Below are 18,049 nucleotides of genomic sequence, written 5' to 3' on the forward strand. Positions count from 1 at the left end.
TGGATTTTAATTATAATTCAGGGAGACAAGAGCTTGACTTCCAGTATAAAATGATGTCTATATAGAACAAATGAGACTTTCCAAATTTTTTATTTAATTACCATGCACAAAATGGAAAAAGCAAACATAAAAGGCAAAATATACAAATGAATACACAAAATAACATTAAACAAAAAATATTACATCATTACCACATACTACCAAATAAGCTTTTATCACAATCTGGAAATACTTTTCACTAAGTGTAAAGCTGATGACTACTCATATTACGCAGTCATCAGAGAAATACTTTTTAAGTACTTTGTCCTAGGGCATAATAGAAGATCCCCTGATAGTCTGTAGTCTACTTTAAGGACATTTTATAATGATTGGTGATGGATTACAAATGAGGTCAGGAGTTTATTTCTTTTGCAGTAGTAATTTAAAATGTGTATTGCTAGGAATTCATTATTTAAGTTTAATGACTTTAAGTGATTGCAGGTTATGTCTTTTAAAATACGTAATAACCCTAAGGGTTGATTTTGTCATTTGTACAGTCAACTGATATAAATGATTTAAACAGTTCTAGTAGTTTGATTATATTGGATCTATGAGTGCATTTAAAATATTTTAAGTTTTTGAATCCCGAGACATAGGTACAACATCTGTCACTGAATGAGATTTAGCGTTTCCACTAAGGCCCTGATAGGAAACCTCAATCCTGTAATTTTGTAATATGGTTAAATCTTGGATAAGATCTGCTTTATTTGGAATGTGTCCATATTGTTCTTTGCCCGTGAATGCACACTGTTTATTTATTCATGAGATGGAGTAAAACAGAAAGTCATTATGTTTTGGAAAATCATCCTCATAAGAACCATCGCATCTCTGGTAATTTGATTTAGCATGTCAAATGTTTGATTTCTAACTTGTTCTAAAATAGTTGTTATATGTCTAATTTCCTGATTCAACTCGGCAGTCTCATAGTGTGGGAAGTGACTGATTTAACCATTTAGTTTCAGGTACTTATTTTTATTTTTATTTTTATTTATTTATTTTTTTGAGACGTAGTCTCACTCTGTCGCCCAGGCTGGAGTGCAATGGCGTGATCTTGGCTCACCACAACCTCTGCCTCCTGGGTTCAACTGATTCTCCTACCTCAACCTCCCAAGGAGCTGGGATTACAGGCACGTACCACCATGCCAAGCTAATTTTTGTATTTTTAGTAGAGACGGGGTTTCACCATGTTGGCCAGGATGGTCTTGAACTCCTGACCTCAGGTGACCAACCAGCCTTGGCCTCCCAAAGTGCTGGGATTACAGGCGTGAGCCACTGCACCCAGCCAGTTTCAGGTACGTTTATAAGGTAATTTCACACTTTTATTTCAGAGTGGGCAAGAGTTGGTATTTAGTAATAATAATACATACATGATAGCACAAACCAGATAAATTCCTTGGGAGCAAAAGCTAAGTTCATCTAACAAAGAAGAAATATATTTCATTAAATGTTACTCTATTTTTATTAGGTACTTGAGTAGCTGGGCAGAAAATGATTAAGAAACATGGGATTAATACAAATGTACTCAAGTATATTGGCTACTTTCAATAGGTCCTGAACTATTTTCAATATAAAACTATAATAATACAAATTCTTTCATCAATGTAACCATTTGTATAAAGTATGTGGGGTATATACACTTGCACTGGGGCCAGAGCATATTTATAGAGTTCAATTTGTACCATAGTAGGCACTTCCCTTGTCTGGAGTTCATCTTCTTACAGCATGAACGTGAAACCTGGACTGTGACCCTTGAAGCTTACCATTTTATTGGAACTGTAAAGAGTTTATTCATTTAACTCCCTGGTGAAATGACCACTCCTTTACAAGCAATGTCTCTATCTGAAGTAATGTTTCCTGCCTTAAAGACAACTTTGTATTTTGTTAGTTTTGGGAAATCAGTTTTCTTTAGATTAATATCTGCAGAGTATATATCTTTTTCAAACTTTTACTTTCAACATATGTCTATATATTTTATGTGTGTCTCTGAGAACCAGAACATGTATAGGTTTTCTTGTCGTTTGCTTTTAATTGAAGTGCTTAGTTTTGTATGTAATTACTGATATATTTAGTCTTATATCTACCACCTTACTACTATTGTTTTCAGTGTGACCTGTTTTTGTCCCTTTTTCTTTTTTTCTACTTTGAATTACTAAAATATATTTTAGTTTTCCATTTTTCTTTTCTATAAGCATGAAAGTCATATGTTCTTTCACTTTTCTTTTAGCAGGTACCCCAGAAATTAAAGCACACATCCTTGACATTGTAACTAATACAAATAATTACATTCACTTCTTCCCTGACAATGCTTGCACATTTATTTACAAGACATTATATCATCATTTAGTATAGTCAATATTAATTTATATTTACCTGATTTTTTTTTTTACTTTCCTTTGCTCTTTAGTTTTACTGCATTTTGGCACTTCTACATAGGACCAATTTCTCTCTATCTAAAACATTATCTGTAGTTTTTTGTTTTTTTTTTTCAGTGCAGCTTGACTGAGGAAATCTCTTTTTCCAAAGTAGCCTTTATTTTGCCATCTCTTTCAAGGAATATTTTAAGGGATATGGAATTCTAGTTGGCATATATTTTCATATAGCACTTTAATAATTGTAATTGTTTTTTTTTGGCTTTCATCTTTTATGGTGAGAGGCCACTGTCATTGTATTGTTATTACTCTAAGTTTGGGGTTTCGGTATTCTCTGGATGATTTTAAGAGTCCCTCAGTGACTTTTCCATTGTTTTATTACAATGTAATTTTGTGTAGGTTTTTTTTTAAATTTACCTTGCTTAGAGTTCGGCTAACATATTGAATCTATTGGTATAAATAACATATCCATTAAAAAAAACTGTTGGTCATTTTCTCCTCCAATATTGCCTCCTCCCAATTTTCTAGATAACACATTATATATATGTTCGACATTTTAACAGTCTCACATACTTCTTTTATCTACATATTTTTTTCTGTGTGTTCATTTTGGATATATTTGATTTTTTTTACTAACCTGTCTCCAATTCACTAACCGTTGTTGCATGTCAATTATGCTATAAAACCCATTTGTTTTTAACTTTAGTTACTATGTTTTTAACTTCTAAAATTTTTATTTGATTTTTTAAAATTCCAATTCTCTGACAGAATTATCCAATATTTTCTGTCTATTTTCTTGTTAATATTAATATCAATCATTGCTGTTATTTAGTCCTTCTTTGGTAATTCTAACAGCTTGATCATTTGGGGATTTCTTTCTATTGTCTATATTTTCATCTTAGCATTTTGGTCAAAGGGTCAATTGTCTTGAATTTTTTTCCTTTTTCTTCATTTTTAAATGCCAGAAATTGAAAGAAAAAATAGAGAAGTTCCATAGAGGATTTACCTTTCCATCTTTTGGCAAAGAGGAGGCTGATGATCCTGATCCAATGGGACTGAGCTGAATTGAGGTTGTGGGCAGTTTTGATGATGTTCTGTCAAGATTCCAATTCATACCTGCTCCAACCATATGGCTTCCCGAGGCTTCCAAATGAGAGCTTGTATGCTCACAAGGGTCTCTCTGCATGGTAGTAAATACAATTGAATTTTTGTATGCTTAGTATCATGAGACTACAAACAACTCCACCGCACTATTAGGGATTTTCTGCTAAGCTTATTAGCTTACTGTTACACGTGGCATCACAATTCAACAAATGTCTTAAAAGGAAAACTAGCTATAGTTAGTTTTCTATTCCTCCATTCTTGCTAGGATTTTAGTGCCTTGAGTCTCCAATGTTGTTTCCTGAACAAGACTGCAAAAGCTCTGCTGTTCTTTCTATCTTAAAAAATCATCTCAACCTGAGCAAAGACTAGATTTTCAACTTTTTGTCCTGTGTACAGATTCTTTAAATTTACCCAGAAAAATAGCAGCTATAAAATATTAGCCCACATCTTTAATGTTCCTACTTCTTCAGAATCTGGCCACCCCTATTCCTCATTCCAGCAACAGCCGAGTTTGTTTTTGTTTTTATTTTTTATTTTGTTTCCCATTGTTTCTAGCTTTCAGTGAAATAATTGTTCTTCTTCAAGCTACTTCATTATGCCATGATTCATTCATTCAATATATGTTTCAGTAGTGAATATGAGATAAGGCACAAGCACTATTTTAGATTCTAGGAATACAGTGGTTAATCTAAGACTTTGCATTTGCAGTGTTATATTCTACTGGAGGTAGATCATTAAAATATATACTAATAACTATGTCAATTATCAGGTGGTGATAAGCCCAATGAAGTAAGAAGATAAAGGGGATAGCAGGAAGATGATGATGCCACTTCATATGGCATGATCAGAGATTGTCTGCCTGGCAAGGAGACATTCAAGGTGGTCAACATGTAGTTAACAGAGTGATCCATGTGTATGTCTGGAAAGAGTGTTGGCCAACAGAAGAAACAGTTAAGTGAAAAGTTCTAAGGCCTTTTCATGCCTAGTGATGCTGAGGAACAGTATGCTTATAGCAAAGTGAGTGAGGCAGAGTGTTTAAAAAATAGCAGGTGGTACATTGGAACAATCATTTCCAACTTGTATTTATATTTAAATATATTTTAAATATGTATATTCATAAATGCAACATGACATTGATAAAGACATTCCATTTTAACTTAACTGAAATAGCTATTAGGAGAAGAGACATAATCTTTTATTTTAGAAGTTCACTCTGTCTTTTGCTTCCTTCCACATAGTAGCATGCAATTAGGGAGACAAGTTGAGAATCTTTTGCCATAATTCAGAAAAGATATAATTAACGGCAGAGTGTAAAAGTGTGGCCTCTTGAGCTAGACCTCCTGGGTTTGAATGCCAGCTTTGCCAATCATTAGCTGAATAATGCTGCTTAATATCTCTGCACCTGAGTCCCGGACAAGGAAAGGCTGAGGAGCAAGTAAAAAGCTTTAGATATATTTGAGATGCTAGTTGTACATTCAAGTGGAAATGTAAACTACAGTCTGGAACTCAATGAGTAGACTCAGACTGAAGTTAAACATGTGGGTAGTGCAGAAGATATACTATATGCAAAGTTACAAGACTTGATGTATTCCTCTAGGACTTAGGCTACCCAGTAAAGGAACTGAGAAGACTGACTTGTGAGGAAAGAGGAAAACCACAAGATAATAGCATCCTAGAGACCAATACTAGTAGAATTATTACACAAAGGAGGGTGCTTAACTGTGTAAAATGCTGTAGATGGTGATAGGTCAATATGATGACTGAAAACTGGTCATTACAGTCATGAATAAGGTTGTTCTGACCTTGCCAGGAGCAGTTTTCAAAGAGTAATGGGAAACAAAAGGCTGAATAAAGAAGGTTCAAAGAAAGAATGAGAGGTTAAAAAGAGAAGGCAGCAAGTTAGACAAATGTAATGAAGAGTCTTGCTGCAAACAGGAGCAGACAAATGAGGCAATAGTAGAGGGGAAGATGAGATCCTCCCCAGTGAGATATAAATGCTACTTCTATCTTATGAAGGTTGTTGTTAAGCCAGTCAACAGGCTGTAAAATCATGGTTTGGGTCAGCTGGGTTGATTGAAGTGAGTTTTTGTGTCTCTGTAGTCTAGTGTATTGGTTGATTACTCAGTCGTTTAACTGAGAAGCTCTCTTGGTCTTTCTTTGAAAGGTTCAGCAACATTCTTTATCAGATGTTATGAAAGATAGGGCATCGTTGCTGGAAGAGTGGCTCTTGATATGAGAACTTGAGTCTTTACAAGCAGACCCCAACAGTAATTTTGCTGAGTCACAATTTTGAATTTTATTCTATATTATTTTAGTGTTCATGTTATTTAGCTAGCTGATTTCTAAGCAGTTACATCTCAACATGTCATTCTTTTCCTCCATTAATCATATGGTTATTGTAACTTTGATGTGATGCCAGAAAGTTATTCTGAGATTTGGAGCAACAAGAGCACAAGGACTAATTATTTCAAGTACCAGAGGGTATTCTGCTCATCATATATCAATATTAACAAATTAACACAAAAACGTGATGTATTACTTTGCTAAGGTTACCATAACAAAATGCCTGGGTGGCTTAAACAACAGAAATTTATTTTCTCATAGTTTTAGAGGCTGGAAGTCCAAGATCAAGATATCAGCAGGTTTGTTTTCTTATAAGGTCTTTCTCTTCACTTTGCAGACACTTTCCTTGTTTCCTCACATGGCCTTTCCTCTGTGGCTGGGCATCCCCAGTGTCTCTTTGTATGTCCTAATTTCCTCTTAGGACACCAGTCAGAATGGATTAGGGCCTGTCCTAATAACTTCATTTTAACTCAACCACCTCTGTGAAGGCCCTACCTCCAAATATAGTCACATTCTAAGGTACTGGGAATTAGGATTTCAACATATGATTTTTGGGAGAAGACAGTTCAGCCCATAACTTGTGGTAATCTGCTTTATTAGTGCATAACATATGTTTTAAAGGATGAAGAAAACATTGCTAGAAGCAGTTTTTTAATTTTAAAAAAAAATTTTAATTTTTATGGGTACATAGTAGGTGTATACACTTATGGGGTATATGAGATGTTTTAATATAGGGATGCAATGTTTACTAATCACTTCATGAAAAATGGGTTATCCATCCCCTCAAGTACTTTTGTGTTAAACAATCCAGTTATACTCTTTTAGTTATTTTAAAATGTACAATTAAACTGACTATAGGCACCCTGTTGTGCTATCAAATGCTAGGTCTTATTGATTCCTTTTATTCTTTTGTATCCATTAACCATTCTTATCTCATCCCACCACCCTCTCACTACCCTTCCCAGCCTCTGGCTGCCATCCTTCTGCACTTTATCTCAATGAATTCAATTGTTTTGATTTTTAGATCCCGCAAATAAATAACAGGTGGTTCACTTAGCTTATTGACCTCCAGTTCCATAGATGTTGCAAATAACAGAATCTCATTCTTTTTATGGATGAATCGCACGCCATTGTGTATAAGTACCACATTTTCTTTATCGATTCGTCTGTTGATGGACACTTATGTTGCTTCCATATTTTGGCTACTGCTGCAACAAACATGGGACTGCTGCTATCTCTTAGATATACTGATTTCCTTTCTTTGGGGTATATATACAGCAGTGGGATTGTTGGATCATATGGTAGTTCTACTTTTAGTTTCTTGAGGAACCTCCAATTGTTCTCCATAGTAATTGTACTTACATTCCCACCAAGAAGTTTCCCTTTTCGCCACAATCTCACCAGCATTTATGATTGACTGTTTTGGGGGTATAAACAATCTTAACTTAGGTGAGATGATTTCTGATTGTAGTTTTGATTTGCATTTTTCTGCCAATTTATGTTGAGCACCTTTTCATCTTCCTGTTTCCCATTTGTATGTCTTCTTTTAAGAAGGGTATATTCAAATCTTTGCCAACTTTTAATCAAATTATTAGATTTTTTCCTGTACAATTGTTGAGCTTGTTATTTATTCTGGTTATTAATCCCTTGACAGATGGATAGTTTGCAAATATTTTTTGCCATTCTGTGGATTGTCTCTTCACTTTGCTGGTTGTTCTCTTTGCTATGCAGAAGTTTTTAACCTGATGTGATCCCATTTGTCCATTTTTGCTTTGGTTGCCTGTGCTTATGGGGATATTACTCAAGAAATTTTTGCCCAGCCCGTTGTCCTAAAAAGTTTCCTCAATGCACCATGCTGCTGCTGCTAGGGGGTTGGGGAGGAATGGTGTTGATTGAAGACCGTATTTTCTACCCCTTCAGTGCCTCCTTCAGTGATAAGAAGTTAAAACCAGGTACTGTGAGTGCTCATCTGAGTTTTGGTTCATATGAAGTTTGTTTTCTGTGTAGATAGTTATTAGGTTGGTGTCCTTTAGTGTAGGACAGTTGGAAGAGCCTTTTATTACACCGTCTTGATCTGCCTGCTAGAAGCGGTTTTGAAAACCATTAGGGTCAGCTAAGATCAAATGAGAGCTAGGAGGACTAATACATTAATAACTAACACTTATTGTATCTCTACTATGCTGCTATATATGTATCTATTTCATATACCTGGCTCGTAATTTGTGTGAGTGTGTGTGTGTGTGTGTGTGTATAAAATAGTTGTTGAAAAAAGTCAACAAGTTAACATTCCTACTTCTCAGATGAGGACATTTGGGCTCTGAACTTTAACTCATAAAAAGGGTTAAATCTGCAGAGGTATCTCAATTATCAAAACTTTTATATTCAACATACAGTGGCTGTGGCAGAAAAGGGGTAATACAATGTAATTTGTAATATTTTAAATAAAACATGTTAAAATAATTATACAACTTAAAAACATAAACTTTAATTACCTGATTCATTTCTGTGCTTTGCATTTCCTGATCATTAGAAATTAAATGTGATGATTGTACACATGACAGAAAAATGGTCACATTTTACAACTAATTCTGTCTTAACTAATTGGTAACAGTGAAACAGTAGAAAAACTAACATAACTAACTCCATTTTTTGTTTAAGGGGTCTTTACCTATTCCTGCTCACAGGCTAATTTTAGAGCACTGAAAAAAATTCAAAGAAAACAGTCATGTAGTTTTCTTAACTAACTCTGTGATTAAAGGAAAAGTATGTAAACAGCTATGTTTTGTTAAAGATTTGCAGAAGCAAACACCGCATGTTCTCACTCATAGGTGGGAATTGAACAATGAGAACACTTGAACACAGGGCTGGGAACACACACTAGGGCCTGTCAGGAGGTGGGGGGTTGGGGGAGGGATAGCATTAGGAGAAATACCTAATGTAAATGACAAGTTAATGGGTGCAGCAAACTAACATGACACACGTATACCTATGTAACAAACTTGCACGTTGTGCACATGCACCCTAGAACTTAAAATTTAAAAAAAGAAAAAAAAAAGAGAGATTTGCAGAAGCATTGTGACCTGACCATGGACGAAGCAGCTCCAGCTGCCTCAAACTCTGACTAGTATCCAAATGTCTGCGGTTGTGGCTCACATCTTGATCCCAACCCTTTCCTCTTCCTGCTACCCTAAACATAAAAACAGCTTGAAATTTGTACCGACTTAAAATGGTACTTTAGGTCACTAGTTGGCCATCTTCTTGGTTTGCTGGCTTTCCAAAATAAAGTTGCCTTCCTTGTTCCTTGTTCCACCTCCTTAACTTACTGGCTGTTGTGAGGCAAGCAAAATGAGTTTGGGGTTGGTTACAAGTTCATTTGAGTAAGGAAGAATATGTAAGTCTTCATGCAAATTTTGTTAAGATGGTGAAAGTTATAATCTTCTTCCTAAAGTGATTATTAAAACTTTAAAAAGATGCAAATATCTGCATGCTACAAACTGTTCAAATACATTTAATGCATTTAAAAAATTGCTTTTGCATTATATTTTTGAATTAAAAATTATGCAATTCAGCAGCTAATATAGTTACGTTCATAAGTCATATTTTTGCTTCAATTATTTTTGTTTGATTTTGAGTTCTCAGTGACACTTTGATGAATCATCAGGTAATGATTTGTTTAGAAATCAAATATTCAAAAACCATGTCTAATAATTAATTTTAGGGCTACAGAAATAAAATTGAGAGTGCCTTTGAGCACTTTGAGTGCTTTGCTTTTTTGTTTTTTTCTTTCTTTTTTTTTTTTCCTGTGACTAAGCCTTCATTATGCAAGCCTGAGTCCCAACCTCAGGTCTGCACTGGTTGTGGAGGAATTCTCCTCCTTAGAGGTGGAAATAAGCCACCTCTGACCCTACCACCTCCTATTCCCAGCCACACCCAAAGTCTCAACACAGGTTCTGGGCTGGGGGAGGGGAGAACCAAGTGGCCTAGCCAGAGGCAGGGGCCAAGGTTGGATTTCAGAAAGTCCTCTTGATGGAAGTGGGCTCCTGTCCCTGCAGGTAGTGAATGGGGTGGCAGGACTTGCTGGCCCAGTTTGGGCACAGGGATACTACTTGGTTAAATGAATGGTGAGAGATTGAAGGGTGGCCCTGGTCCTGCAGCTCAGGTGGGCTGCTCTGGCTGTGGGTGTACTCTGAGGTGGAGGGTCCCACAGGAATATGTGCAACCTGGTCCCCTGTGGGGAGGGACAGGTCAGGATAGGAGCTCTGGTGACCCCAGACCCTGATTTGCTATCCCTGGAGTTCTGCAGGCTGAAGTCCATGGACACAGGTAGATGCAGTCATAGGGCATGGGCCCAGGCCTTTCACAGGCTCCCCACCTCTTGGGTCACTGCCTCTGCACAGAAGGAAAGAGAGAAGCCACCATAAAGGAGAGAAAAGACATTGGGGAAGGCAGAGATAAGAGAATAGAAAGGGTGGAGATGATGAGAAAGAAGACAAGGGGAGGACAAGAAGCAGGTAAAGGGAGATGAGGAGTCCAAGAACAGACAATAGAAGTGGGAGGTGGCTGTGAGAAGGCAGTGAGCTGGAGAGGGAGAAGGCAGAGGTCCTCTGGGAGAAGGAAGGGAGGGAGAGAAGGGCCAGGCAAGAGAGCCTTCAGAGTTGAGGTCCCCGGACTTGGGCTAGGCCTAGCGAGACGTGAGCTCCAATGACTTCTTCAGCCTCTTCTTCAGTTCCAGTGGGAAGTTCTTACACACGGGCTTCATGTCAAACTCCACAAACTTGATCTTCAGAGTGAGCCTGCTCTTGCAGGTGGAGCGGGAGAAGCAGTTCACACACATCAGGCCTTGTTGAGGGCCAACACCATGTCACCCTTAACCTCATGGCTGCAGCTGCAGCAGATGTCCCAAAGAGCTGGCTGTTGTGGATCTCAAAGTAGGCCAGGCCCTTCTTCTCATAGTGCCAGGGCCCCAGGAATGGCTTCTCACACTCAGGGCAAAGAGCTCTGCATGCCACCACTCTTTGCCCAGTGTATTCACTATGTGGCCTTTGATGGGCTGGCTGCAGTCCCTAGAAATGGGGACAGCATCTTGTCAATGCAGGGCAGGCAGTAGAATTCACCCTTCAGCTCATGGGCCTCACCAGTCAGCTCCTTCCTACAGTGGATGCAGCTGAAGTGGCCTGGGTGACAGGCATTGTTCCTGAACATGAGGGACTGCTCATGAATGACCAAGTGGCACTGCTGAGGTGCCAGACACTTGTGCCAGTCCCTTGGCCTTCTTGTGGTGTGGCAAGGCTGGCAGAGATGCCTATAAACCAGGGGTGGTACTATGCATCTTGTAGGGATGTGGCTGGTCAGCAGCTTCTCGTCAATACAGGCCACAGAGCCTGGAATTGTGCCTGGTTCTAAGCAAGTGGGTCTTTAAATAAATAAAGCTACTTACAGTGACCTGTTTGGAAAACCAATACAGCCAGTTTGAAGTATATATTAAATTCAAATTTTTTTAAAAAGAAAAGAAAGCTAATCTATTTGATCTATTTCACAATAACAACCTTCAACTTCTGAAAATAATAAAATCACATTCAAGTAGACTTGTAAAACAATTTTAATGTTTACTCAAAATAAATGAGATGTCATCATTAGCCCTTATCTCTCACACTTGAAAAATGGAGACAATTGTTCAGAATAGAAAGGGAAACAGCTATTAGAGTTTAAGCTCAAGTTTCAAGAAGAATTCAGATAAGGCAGGTAAAAACTCTAGATACTTTTCCACTGTCCAACATCACCAAATATTAATTTCCACATACCTCTTTATTTCATAAAAATATAAATATTTATTAGAAATAGTATGCTTAAGATTAGTTTTTCTTTCTAAATAACATGATTTCTTGCTTTAAAGGAAGATTCCCTAATAGAAATTCCACCTATTTCATAAACTGTCCTGCAGTTTTTTGCTTTTTAAAAATTCTAATTTACTTTGATTTAAAGAATAAATATCTCATACCCATGGTGAACTATTTTATCACCCCAAAATACAAATGATCTGTATTTTACAATGAAGAAGTTCATAGCATCTACCACCACATCACTGTACTATGATTGGACGGACTGAAGTATGGGCCTGTGAATATAGATTGAAAAATAAAAAAGAAATGCTAAAAAAAAAAAAAAACTTAGCTACATAAAATAATGTTTAATATCAAAACTCACCAGACAATCCAATTTTAAAGAAACTGATGGAAAAATGCTTCCCCTAACATGAACTATGGTTAGATAGCATTGTCTGTCAGGAAAATCACCAATTCAGTAGCTGATCTGTATGTTGAAACAAAAATAGGGCTTTGTCCTTATTCATAAGTACAGGGAAGAGACCACACCTTTATTTAAAAAAAGAAAAAAAAAAACGTAGATTAAATGTGACCAGGTAGCCCCCAAATGTACAGTAAACCACCAACTAGCCCCTGGCTCCATAATGGCCATATATTGTATTCTTCCAGTTATTTCTGACAATTCGGAGAAAAACATTACAACCTTAATAATAATTTTAAAAAATCTAAAAATCAAACAAAACAACAGGACCCTGTGGTGATGAATTTTGTTCGTACCAAAAGTATAGTCAGAAATTCTGAAAAAAGAAAGAATGCTTGCATACAATGACAGTTCAATCAGCATCCAGGCCAGGTCCTGTGTACACAACCTCTCCAATGCAGTGTAAGTTTCCTCTTAGCAGCCACCAACAATGAGCTCAAACGTAGTGAATCTGTAATGTGGCTGGTTTTCTAACACTATAAATATTAATAAGAGTGGCTAGTGCTATTATTCACATCTGTTGGCCGAATATTACTCTTGAGAAATAAACACTGGACTTTTTCTTAACAAGTGGTTTCTCATTGACAAGTTCTGGTCATTAGTGAACTAGAATGAATCTTAGCTCACTTCCTTGTTTTGCAGGACATTTAACTCCTTGCTTCTTTTAAAAACTCCAGTGGTTTTTAGGCAGCCACTACAATAAATTCTCCCCCCTTTTTCAATTTACTTCCCTTTCTTTTCCCTAAGGTAGAACTTCTGTAAACCTAAAAACATATGGTAATATACAAGGTTTCTCAAAGTGCAAAATATGTTACAGATAGTTTCTTAGGCTTCATTTAAACACAGCATTTTATACAATACAGTACAGTTTGAGATTTCTGCTCATAAATTACACCACTTAACAGACAACTACTTTAAAAGGACTGACCACCTAAGTAACCCAATATCTTCTTACACACGTTAATACAATGGAACTTTACAAGCTTTGTTCAGACCAAAATAAAGTTAATCTTACATTCAGTCACATATATACATATTTTTAAATGCTCCTTAAATGCCTAAGCATAGACAAATTTGCCCATCAATAGGCAAATTCTTATGAATTATCTTATAGTTCAGTTTTGGAGTTACACATAAAGATTGCATACAATATTAAAAAAATAATCTGGGGAGCAATTCATTTTATTTCCTACTTCGAAATCTGCTCATCCTGTAATTCTTTTGGAAGGGTTCTTGACCGTTGTAGAACCACATTAAGTTCTTCAATGACCCTTGATGGTAACTTATGATCAGAGTCCAAAGTAGCTTTGCTATTCCTGTCCTCAGTCTTCCTCAATGTCTTTAGGCCTTTATGGCCTTTTGGTTGCCCAAGTGGGGCTTCAGGCTCTGTGTCCTCCAGGCAGTTGAAACTCCGATGTTTTCGGGGTCGATTTCGAAGTTTATCGTCCTTGTGCTCCAGGCAGTGGGCCACCATGGAAGCTCTCTCCTTTAAGCTAGAGTCCACGGACTCTTTATCACACTTTTCACTGAGCCGCAGCCTTTCAAGTTCTGCTCTTGCACTCTAAAAATAAAATTAAATGTCTCACAGGGAAGCAAGATTTGGCACAATATAGGTTTAGAAAGTGCAATCCACATAAAAGTTGATGCTTCCTATAAAAGATCTCATTTCTATGACTTAGGTCCTAACTTTACTTCGATACAAGTGGCATGTCTGAATTTATATACTAATCTTAGAGCTACAAAATCAACTACAGACAGTCCCTGGCTTACAATGCTTCAATACGATTTTTTGACTTTACAATGGTGAAAAACAAATATGCACGAAGTAGAAAGCATACTTCAAATTCTGAATTTTGATCTTTTCCCCGGTTAGTGATGCACGGTAGGACACTCTCTAGTGATGATGGGCAGTGGCAGTGAGCTGCAGCTTCCAGTCAGCCATGCACTCATGAGGGTGAAAAACTGATATGGCGTGCTGTGTTGCCAGATGATTCTGCCCCGCTGTAGGCTAATATAAATGTTCTGAGCACGTTTAAGCTAGGCTAGGCTAAGCTACAACATTCCATAGGTTAGGTGTATTTAACGCCTTTTTTATTTTATGTATGTTCACCTTATGGTGAGTTTATTCGTATGTAACCCCATCATAAGTTGAGGAACATCTGTAAAATGCAATCCATGGAAATTCATTTTAACATGCATTCAACATACCACTTCAAAGGTGTCTTTTGGGTTAGTTATTCAAATTGAATCTCACTTCATACTTGCCTCTTCTAACTCACTCCTGCTTAGATATGTCTAGCAAGGTTTCTATTTTTTTTTCCTTTTTGTTTAATTAGTTCACTGAAGTGTGAGCCTTGTACACACATAGGAAATGATCAATAAATATTTTTGAATGAGTAAATGAAGAAAAGTTTAAACAGTTTCCAGTATACAACACTGTTCTATTTTTCTTAATCTCAGTAGATCCAAACATAAATTTATAACAGAAAATTCAAGTGGAATAAAAATATTTTCATGAATATAATGTACAAATAATTTTGAAATTTGGAATTTTCTGGTAAGATTCTGATTATACATCTTAAGCTACATACATTTTTCCTACTCTGAAATTTATAGGAAGAAATGTTTAATATCTAGCTTAATTCCAAAGCTTCATTAGAATATGTTAAAATACTAAGAAAAATAGTGATGGTTGAACAATGTAAATACAACCAATGCCACTGAATTGTATGTATTTTTAAATAAAGTAGAAAATTCCATGATATATGTATTTTATCACAAATGAAGTAAAAAAAAAAGACAGGGTTTATAAACAAACTTTAATCTTGTTAAAAAGTTTCACTTGGCATCTATTACTTGGGAAAAATTAAGGATAAATATAGAGAGGTTTTATATATCAGAGTGACAGTTCTCATTATCTTTCAACCATCAACATAAAAACTTTGGGACTCTCTTAGACACAGAATTTAAGGGCCAAGTAATAACATACATAATGCTGAAATTTCAAGTACACTACTGATATGGTTTGCATCTATATCCCCACCCAAATCTCATGTTCAAATGCAGTCCAGTGTTGGAGATGAGGCCTGATAGGAGGTGACTGAATCATGGGGGTGGGGTTTTCATCAGTGGTTTTAGTACCATCCCCTCTGTGCTGTTCTCCTGAGGAGTTATGTTGAGATCTGGTCCTTTAAAAGTGTGTAGCACCTTTCCCCCCTCTCTCTCTTGCTTCTGCTCCAGCCATGTAAGATGTGCCTGCTTCCCCTTTGCCTTCTGCTATAATTGTAAGCTTCCTAAGGCTTCCCGAGAAGCCAAGCAGATGCCACCATGCTTCCTGTGAAACCGTGGGCTAATTAAACATCTTTTCTTCATAAATTATCCAGTCTCAGACATTTCTTTGTAGCAATGAGGGAAGAGACTAATACATCTATAATATTGCCTAAATTATGTAACCTTAAATGAAGGTGGGGAGATGTGATAGAAGTGAACTGTAAAGAGTTACGGATGGGAGAGTGAGGAAGAATTTTGCATGAATAATATGGTGTGCCAAATTGCCTTGAATGCTATGAAGAAAGAAAGCCAAGTGCATAGACAATGGGGAAAGAAAGTCATAGTTTATACACTGTACTGTCCTTAAAAGATTAGGCATTCATAATTTAAAAAGAGAGAGAGATAAAGTCTGAAAGTGGAAGAGTAAGAGATGGCTTGCTATAGGCAATGCCAGTTCATGTCACAGGGTGCTGAGGGAAAACCAGTTGTTTGAACGGAAATAAAAATCTGAAACACAGTCTGTCTCTCCCAGTGGCAGACAGAGTAGGTTTTACTTATCATAGCTAGAGAATGGTATAATGGATGGGTTCTCACAGCAAATCATTCACATGGCTTTAGCCTGGGCCGTCATATTTTCCATTAAATCCAGAGGCAAGCCAATGGTTACAGAGGTCTTAGGACACCAAAAAGTAATATGACCAATATATACAGAGTATACTAGAAACTCTCTTAATTGGCTTTCATTACCAAACTCACTGTATTACTTAATCTTCATGTTGTAAAATACATAATCATATCAATAAATTTAATCATCACAACACTTTAAATGCTTTAAACTCTGTATTATTCATAGTTTAAAGTAAATTGTCTTTATCTTAAGATGCAGAAATAGAAACTCAAAGAAAAAAATTTGCCCAAGGTTGCATAAGTGAGAGCTTGGGAGGGGACCCCAGGTTGGCCTTTCTGAAATCAATGTGCTGCTTTCTACCACATCAAACTGCTCAGGATACTAACAACAAAGAGAGGGGCTTATGGGTGGGATTCTATGTCACTATTTTCTGCTTCACTGCATCATCATTCTTTGCTCATTATTGTTTTACCGATATTGCTGTTAAAATAGCAATTTTGAAAAAAACTAACGAATTATTCCATATCATCTTCCCAGTTCCTTAATATTGTGTCTCAATATACGTTAAAGATATGCTAGTCATTATTCTAATAAAGTTTCATGTATAATGTCACTTAATCACAACAGCACTATAAGGTGGGGGCTTTTATTAATCCCACATGCTTACAGATAAAGCAGCTTAGAACGATGGCATTAAAGTAAGATATCCATGATTTTACAAGGACTCAGTAGGAGGACCACAGGTAGTATCTAGTTTGTGCATTCTTCAGCATTCTGTTTGCCTCTTCATGTGTGATTTCCTCTGCCAACAACTTGGCATATTCAGCTGGCTCACTACTAATTTCCCCAATTAACTTGAGAAGTCACTTCCACCATGAAGCCTTCCCTACCTGGATAAGGTATTCTCATATGACTTTCAATAGGACTGAATGAAAGCCAGGCTTAGCCACAAAATTTATCCATCTGCCAACAACTTCTTTGAAAAATAATTCTTCTTGAATATATTCATTGTTATGACTGATTTTTATTAATATATAATACTTAATATTTTAACTCACTTTTCATTTTTAAAACAAAGGGTAAAAAATGGTTAGTTATTTTGTAAATATATTTTTTAAAATTTTTATATGAATCTAATTCTATGGCAGATATTTTCATGGTTTATATGAAATTTTTTAAAAAAATTTCTATTATGGCCTTATAAAGTAAGTTTCATTGTTTTTCCAACATTAAACATTTAAAAAATGTCTTTGCCAAATTTATCAAATCACCAAACTACCTTATATTTACTAATCTTACAAAGAGCTTGGTTTATTTTAAAGACTCAGAAATTTTCCAGTAATTGAAAATGCATGTAATTCTTTTAAAAGCTTGTAAACACTTTATAGTTTCATTTCTTCAGTTTTCCTATCTTAAATATGTTAAAAATTGTCTCTGAGATTGTGGATTTGGGATAAGGCTAAGAAATTATTATACAGTCAATCATCATCTATATTAGATACTGGTTAATGTATTTTGATCCCAATAATTTATTTTGCTTTGCCGATAATTGATCTGAAGGCAATGTCAAAAGATTCTACAGTCACTGTAGGGCGTATCTCTCCCTATGTTAGTTTCATCTGTTCAGCCTGTGTTCCCTGTCCTGGGTTCCTGGGAAATGTAACTCTTAGAATTTTAAGATACTTGATTAGATAAGGAACTCTGCAGAGCAGTTTATTACCTAAAAAAAACAACAACAAAAAAAACACACACAAAAAAACTAGGTGCAGAATGGAGGAAATGACAAGTTCATGATTTCTTGGAGACATATTCCTTACTTTGATTACATCAGGGCAGAATGACTAAGCAGTAAACAAAGGACCATTATTTTTGAAGCTTTTCTCTTTTAGAGAAGGAATATTACAGTGGGATAAATGTTCAAGAAAGGATATGCACAAAAAGCTTAAAAATCTGATCACTAGGTTAAAATGGCTTTCGTCTTTCAAAAGTTATT

General features: G+C 36.2%; 1 protein-coding gene and 1 pseudogene across 6 annotated transcripts in view; both read right to left on the reverse strand.

The window, feature by feature from the left end:
• Positions 1-2,221: 2,221 nt before the first annotated feature.
• The window catches only part of ARAP2 (ArfGAP with RhoGAP domain, ankyrin repeat and PH domain 2), a 173,235-nt gene continuing 157,407 nt past the window's right edge, over positions 2,222-18,049 (reverse strand). For 4 of the 6 annotated variants that reach the window (XM_063809457.1, XM_063809456.1, XM_016951437.4 and 1 more), the window contains one exon: positions 11,437-13,719. In XM_063809457.1, coding sequence (XP_063665527.1) covers positions 13,348-13,719 — 372 coding nt within the window. In that variant the 3' untranslated portion in view covers positions 11,437-13,347. Of the gene's footprint in view, positions 3,589-11,436; positions 13,720-18,049 lie in introns of those variants that run through there. The other 2 variants (XM_016951436.4, XR_010156526.1) reach the window with 2 other exon arrangements.
• Positions 10,122-11,268, reverse strand: LOC134809875 (LIM and senescent cell antigen-like-containing domain protein 2; annotated as a pseudogene).

This window comes from Pan troglodytes, chromosome 3, assembly GCF_028858775.2.
Source record: "Pan troglodytes isolate AG18354 chromosome 3, NHGRI_mPanTro3-v2.0_pri, whole genome shotgun sequence".
Classification (NCBI taxonomy): Eukaryota; Metazoa; Chordata; class Mammalia; order Primates; family Hominidae; genus Pan; species Pan troglodytes.